Consider the following 7,618-nt stretch of genomic DNA (forward strand, 5'->3'; position numbering starts at 1 on the left):
TATGGAACGTCTCCCCTTTGGTGAAGTTAGACCAATGATACATCTTTACAAAATTAGGTTCCGTTGTTTCCATATCTTAAAACATTGAAATAAATCTATTCAGACAGAAAGAATATAATGCGAAAATCTGTCCAGGCCGAGCATTTGTGTTCCACAGAGCTATTCATGTAAGACTTAAAGGAAAAAAATCGGGTAAACTGCAATCATGAGAAAACTTTAATCACCATACTGTGAATGAGGAGGTTATGTAACCTTAGTTTTGCGGTTGTTTACTGATGCACAAGCTGCTGACTTGTATAAAATTATGCACAGAAACCAACTACATTGTCTTTTCCATTTTATGGTAATAAGAGAAAGCTGATGTGACAAGTTAGAGTTATCTTAATTTCCATAATTTTAGATATTACAAGATAAAAAAATCTCTCCCAAACAAAAATAGAAAATGGGAAACTATAACAAAGTCGTTTTCTTTCATTTTTGTTGGAGGAGAAACTCCAAAAATAACCAAAGACCTTTTCATCTGCATGTACGATCTTCGTAAGTTTATATTCAACATGTAGTATCTTTACAGCATGGACTTGCCATTTCAACCCACAAGAGTCTTTGAAATAGATATGTCTTGCCTTCAAGGTCGGCTGCCATCATTACCTAAACTGGAAAAACAAATGCACAGATTCTGCAAAAGATAAAACTAAGTCAGCAATGCAGTATGACTTATTAATTCTTATTGTTATTTGTGAGTTGAATTGGATTTTTCGACCAGTTTTGGTAATCCTACTGGGAGCATTTGTATCGTAACATTCATTACTTTTTAAGGTTACCATATGCCATGTGTGCCAATATAAATAATTAAACTAAAGTTTTCTATGTTAAATCACTTTTCATGCATTTGCTTTGAGATACTAAGAATGCAGCATTTCTAACTAACTCTAGAATTATTAGAATCATGAGTCAGTCTCTTAACCAAATTGGAGATTACTGAAAGAATTCTAGAAGCCTGCCATGCTGAGCGTCCAAAAATGAACCTGTTCAGTAATCATGCTTTATAGTATTGAGGCCATGAGAAGTAACAGAAGAAACTGGAGTCTTGTGCCAGATTTCATGGTATACACACACACACACACACACACACACACACACACACACACACACACACATATATATATATATATATATATATATATATATATATATACACATACACACACACACATACACACACACACACACACACACACACACACACACACAAACACACACACACACACACACACACACACACACATATATATATATATATATATATATATATATATATTATATATATATATATATATATATATATTTGTGCGTGTGAGAGAGACTTTGGGACATAGAAAAAATCAAACATGACTTTATCAAATCAATATATTGATCGGCATTACAAGTGCAAAATGTTGCGTGTCTATGATGATAAAATCGAATAAATTACAGATAAGAAAAAAATATAAGATAAACCAAAAAAGAGGAAATGGGAAAAAATAAGTTTACTGGAGAGAAAAAAATCAAATTACAGATAAATTTTTTATCGTTCTGTCACAGTACAGGGGAAGATTACATACATAAAAATATATAATATATACATTCTTGGGATATGTGTGTACATAAATACATATTCGTTAGTATACGCATGTTATGCACACATATGAATTCTCCTCGATGTGAAAGAAAATGTGCATATATCACCTTCACATTAAAAAAAAGCCTAATCACGTAAACACACAATAACTACGTCCTGAGTCACTAAGGCGAAGTGGAACTACTTTTTATTTTTTAAATTTTTTAATTTTGCAGAATCTGTTTTCAACAAAAAAAGAAGAAAAAAAAAAGATATTCGAGTAGCTGAAATCTATAACTAATATGAATTTCGTTGAAGTTTAGAAAAATCATGACTAAGATTCTGATAGGATTCATAGAACGGAATATTTTCATTATATATCATCTTTCAGGAAAATGGTGACAGCGTCAATTATAATGATAAGAATATTAATACAATTTCGTTCAAGTGTAGACAAATCACATCCATTAAATATTATCCTTCAGGCAAATGGTGGTATCCTTTGATACGACAATGAAAAAGTAAATGATAATGGTATGGACAGATCCTCAGACGGTATTCCACAACTATCGTCCTATAATATGATGCTAAAACTAAACCTACTAACAGCAATTACGAGATATATATAAAAAAAAGTACTGGTCGTTCGGAAGAGTCGTTTCATCGGCGCGCAGGGGGCAAAGGTGGGTCGTATATCTTGAATATAAATTCGTGGGGTGTTCGTACATTCTGGAGGAAAGCTGTCTCGTTGAATTAAAAATGCAGATAATCTCGAGACAATATTTTTACGTCCTCTACAATTTATTTTTTACCTGGGAAGCGGAACACTAAGCGCCAAAGCTTTCGTTGTCCAAAATGTACATTTCTGGGAATCGGGTGTTCTTCGAAGGGTCCTCTTGGCTTGTGTGGGCAATTTATATGTAAGTCACCTCCGCGTTGAAGCCGTCGCCGTTATCGTAGAAGGTCACCACCTGCAGGTTCAAGAAAGAGAAAATGTCATGTTTTTCCTGCCACTTGAGTCATATGTACTATATAAACACAACCTCCAAATGACGTCATGATGCTTAAACATCCAGTTGCAGATGGCTGTAAAATTCAGGCCTAAAAGAACATCAAGGTCTCTCCGATTTTAAGATGCAGACTTTTTCTTGTTTGTTTTACAAGGAGATTTTCTAATTGGATAATCAGTGGTTTCACAGCCCTTTTTAAAAAAGATAATACCATATGGCAATACTATTCTACTTCGGGGACGAGGAAACCTACGCCATTCTCATTCGAGTTTGAATGGACTATTGAAATCAAGGAAACTAACAAGGGGGGGTCTTTCTTAATTTTGCTGACGTCAAGTCAAAGGTCCTTTACATTGTAAAAAATTGGCTGAGGGCACTTTTGACTTGTAAAACATTTCAAAGACCTGGATCTATGGCTGAAAGTGACTGTGACCTGTAAAGTATCTATTTCAAAGACCTGGATCTATGGCTGGAAGTATGTGATCTGTAATGCATCTATTTCAATGACCTAGATCTAAGGCTGGAAGAATGTGTGACCTGTATTGCATTTTTTTCACAGACCTGGATCTAGCAGAAGTATGTGTGACCTGTAATGCATCTGTTTCATAAACCTGGAACTAGGGTTGAAAATATCTGTGACCTGTAAAGCATCTATTTCATAGACCTGGATCAATGGCTGAAAGTATGTGTGACCTGTAATGCATCTGTTTCATAGAACTGGGTCTACTGTAGCTTCAGAATCACTACTCTACCTGAGTTCGTCCATCAGGAAGAAGCACCCTGTATTCTCCTTGAGTGGTCCTGCCGTCGCTGTTCTCGACGTGGCTGAAGGAGTTGCCGCTGTCCTGGTCTTCCACGCCCCAGGTGAAGTCGTAGGGCATCCCTTCCATCTGGCCAGGTGGAGGAGGCTGGGGAAGGATGTCAGAGATGTGCTTAAGGAATGAATGCTCAAAATACCTTATAATACTTGTGCTTTCAAAAATGACATATTTGGGGTTCCTTCTCAAACAGATAATTACAAATATCTTCGACTGGTTATGTTATTATCTACTTTATGCAGGTAACACTTCAGAAAGCGTATTAATAAGTCTATTGCTTCTTACATCCAGACCATGGCTTCAATAATGATGAATGTGATTAATTTACTAAGGCGATTCTATGTCAGTCAAGAGGAAAGGCTGCAGCGTACTGCTTTGCATCACTTCAAATGTTTGTATCATTGAATGGAATATCTATATTGTTATCTGTAGCTGCAGACAGCTACCTTGTTCCTGGTGCTGACCAAGTAACCCATATTCTCAAACCATGGAGACGTGTCTTAGCATTTGGTAAGAACTCTCAGCGGAAACTTACAGTGTAGGTATTCGGTCTGTTGTTGGATGGGGAGGGGCTGGGTCCAGGGGTGTTGTAGAGTTGGGTGGGTGGCTGGGGTGGTGGTGGTGGTGGAGGGGGCCGGGTCGGTCTCGTGGGCGGCCGGGTTGGTCTCGTGGGCGTTTGATAGAGGCTAGAGGGTTGCGGCGGCGGCTGGTATCCGTACCCTTGCTGCTGGGGCGCTGATAAGCCCACGGCCGCCACACAAGCCAACAGGACCAACTGGAGCGAGGGAGAATGTTGGGATGGTGGGAAAAAAAAAGTTGGTAACTATATATTATATTATATATAATATATATATATATATATATATATATATAATATATATCATATATATATATATATACATATATATAATTATATATATATATAATTATATATTATATATATATGCATATTAGATATATATATATATATATATATATATATTATATCATGCATCTCATATATGTATGTATGTGTGTGTGTGTGTATGAGGTATACATATCCGTAAATACATTTGAGTAACTTTATACATTACTGATAATATAAATCTAAGTAATAAACACGAATAACAATAACATGCAAGTGTAATGAACGAATGTATATATAAATCTTTTATTCATTCATGAAATAAATAATGCATAATTGCATAATGTGAATGTATCCAGGAACCCACTCATTCGCTCTTTTAAAAGAAATTATGAAATTTATAAATAAAAATGTGCACGTCTTATGCCTACGAAGAGTGCCTTTTGTACTTGCATACAATTATGTTTACTTCTATCCTTGACCAGAGTTTCCAGGTTACAGTAAAATGCATCGGGAAACATATACATACGTACAAACGTCCTACATATAAGCAAGAAAGCGTTCTTTGGAAAAGTTAAAATAAAAACCTTCTTTGACAATTACGTATGCATGACTCGGGCTAAACCACAAGTTGTAAATTTAACAGCGGAGAAGAGCACCTTGTACATCGGAGTAACGTAGGAAGCGAACTCTTAATTGCAGAGCGCCGTTGCAACAGCGGCGGCGTATTGTTCGGTCGTAAAATGGTTCTGGAATACTCCGTATTCTGAATAGAAGACGCCCAAAGCTCGCGGACGAACGTAAACAATGGGCATGTCTGCTCTATGGCATAGTCTTAGTCTCATAGGCCACAGGAAACGCTCGCAGGTTAAACTGACGGCGCATTCCTACTTTCACTTCATGTTGATTTGACGAGTAATTTTTTTTCCTCTTTATTATTTTGCGTCTACCGTTCTCGCTACGTTTAGGCTTTAAAGCGTGATTATAGAATACAGAGGCATAATTGGCGGTTGCTTAAAACGAAATAATCCAGTTATGTAAGGCTGTTACTCTAGCCGAAATAGTCCGACTTTATAGCATGCTGAAAAGATACTATTGACAAAAAATGTAAACAATTAAGGGGTTTCGCCTCATCAAAGAATAGAATAATGAATAGAATAGACTTATAAATATCATACGGTATTGCAACAGGGTGAAGCCTTTTATTATAACTGAATAGATTGGGTTGATTTATGGTTACTAAAACTGGCGTTACAGCATCTAGGGACTTGCGAAGTAATGCATTCTGTATGCATATGCATAAAACCCCCAGGGACTTGATAATCATGTTAGAATTCTTGACGAGGAAAAGAATGGACGGAAGAATTTATCATAAATGCGTACATTTATGCATAGTACATTCATTAAGTGTGTTATTATGGATATACTCGTGTACATACTTGAACTACACATATCACCATAAAACACACAAAGAAAACGTATTTGCTTTGTCAAGAAAAAATTAGAATGTAAAATGTTAAATTAAGTTGTCTACGTTTTTCTTGACCATTTATAAAAAAAACATAGTTTAAAACTATATAGTGAGCCCTACAAGAAGAAGTAGTCGTTTGATATTTGGAAAGCATAAAGAAATGACGAGATACGACTTAAATTCCGCCCCCTCAAAAAAAAAAAAATAAAAAAAAATAAAATAAAATAAAACATCATATTAAGATAAATATGTATCTCTTACGCCTGATATCCACATTGGGCTTATGAAACAGGGAATTGTTACGAAAATATATATAATTCAGACAAGTCTATAATATATAATCTCAAGCAACGTATAATTTACGTGTGGTATGACGCACCTGCGCGCTCACACACACACCCCTTTTTATGCGTATGGACGAGATACCAATAAAATCGAATAAGGACTCACTTGTTTACGAGAGAGAGAGAGAGAGAGAGAGAGAGAGAGAGAGAGAGAAGAGGCGGATACATCTTGCCAAACTTGAGGCATGATCCGTTTCTATGACCACGTTGAGGTCACGGGTACGGGCAAACATACACGCACACAAAAGTGTCTTAGCCCAGACCACCTATAACTCTTCCAATTTCTTTCTTCCTCTTTGGTAAAGTGGTAATCCACTTTTTTTCCCTCATGGCTTTCATTTTCTTATCTTTTTTTATTTTGGTCAAGTTAAGGATTGCATTTCTTAATTTTTTTTTTATTTTGGTCAGGTTAAGGTTCATATTCATATTTTATTTATTTTAGTCAAGTTAAGGTTTATATTTTTCTTATTTGGGTCAAGTTAAAGTTCATAGTTTTTTATTTTTATTTTGTACAAGTTAAAGTTAACTTTTTTTTCATTTTGGTCAAGTTAATGTTGATTTTTTTTTTCATTTTGGTCAAGTTGAGGTTCATATTTATTCTATTTAGGTCAAGTTAAGGTTCATATTATTTTATTTTGGTCAAGTTAATTAAGGTTAATCTTCTTTTCATTTTGGTCAAGTTAAGGGTCACCATTTTTTCAAGTTAAGGTTCATAATTTTATTTTTTATTTTTCATCACGTTAAGGTCCATAATTTTTCTATTTAGGTCAAGTCAAGGTTCATAATTACTTCATTTCGGTCAAATTGAGTTTCCATGACAGTTTGTTTTTTTTGTTTTTTTGTTTTTGTTTTGAATCTTTCCAAATTCAACTCCTCTTCCTCACCTCTTCCCTCCTCTAATACGTGAATGTTACTGTGTGGTGTCACGTGTATTGTTTACGTTTATGAGCACAGATGTTGAAACTTTTACGACCCACCTTCCATTTTTATGTTGACTGGGTTTTCGTGGTTACGCATACTGAGACCATCTATATTATTTGAATTTTTTTTCTTTTCTTTTGTCTGTCTTTAGCGTAGGTATGTGCGAACGTACAGACGAATAGTGTGTGTTACTGGTTCATTATCACGGTTGGTGTCTTATTATTATTATTATTATTGTTGTTATTATTATTATTCAGAATATTTATCCGAAAACTTTAATAGAATAAAAAAAAACTTCTGTCGATAATTTGTCCTCACGCTCATGATAAAAAATGCAGGCAGGCGCTCCTATAGAGAGAGAGAGAGAGAGAGAGAGAGAGAGAGAGAGAGGTAGGTCCCCATTAGTTTCCAGATTTAATTCCCGGAACGACGGCAGGATAAGAAAAGGTGAATGCGTAACAATTTAAAGCGAAATTGCTTGTACTTACATTCTGTTCTCCTCTGGCCTTTGTTGCTGTTGATTTTTTTAGAGGTCTTAAGAACAAATGGTCCTTTCGAGAGATGATCTGTGGACTAAGCTCATCGGGTGCTTTTGCTCATTTGAGGTGTATAA

General features: G+C 35.5%; 1 protein-coding gene across 1 annotated transcript in view; it reads right to left on the minus strand.

Annotated features, from left to right (window-relative positions):
* Positions 1-1,549: 1,549 nt before the first annotated feature.
* The window catches only part of LOC135196407 (protein cappuccino-like), a 10,544-nt gene continuing 4,475 nt past the window's right edge, over positions 1,550-7,618 (minus strand). Inside the window, exons 2-4 of the mRNA XM_064223211.1 lie at positions 3,961-4,200; positions 3,360-3,515; positions 1,550-2,568 (exon numbers count right to left, since the gene is read on the minus strand). Of these exons, the coding sequence (XP_064079281.1) occupies positions 2,512-2,568; positions 3,360-3,515; positions 3,961-4,200 (453 nt within the window). The 3' untranslated portion in view covers positions 1,550-2,511. The remainder of the gene's footprint in view (positions 2,569-3,359; positions 3,516-3,960; positions 4,201-7,618) is intronic.

The sequence above is a fragment of the Macrobrachium nipponense genome, chromosome 17 (assembly GCF_015104395.2).
Source record: "Macrobrachium nipponense isolate FS-2020 chromosome 17, ASM1510439v2, whole genome shotgun sequence".
NCBI lineage: Eukaryota > Metazoa > Arthropoda > Malacostraca > Decapoda > Palaemonidae > Macrobrachium > Macrobrachium nipponense.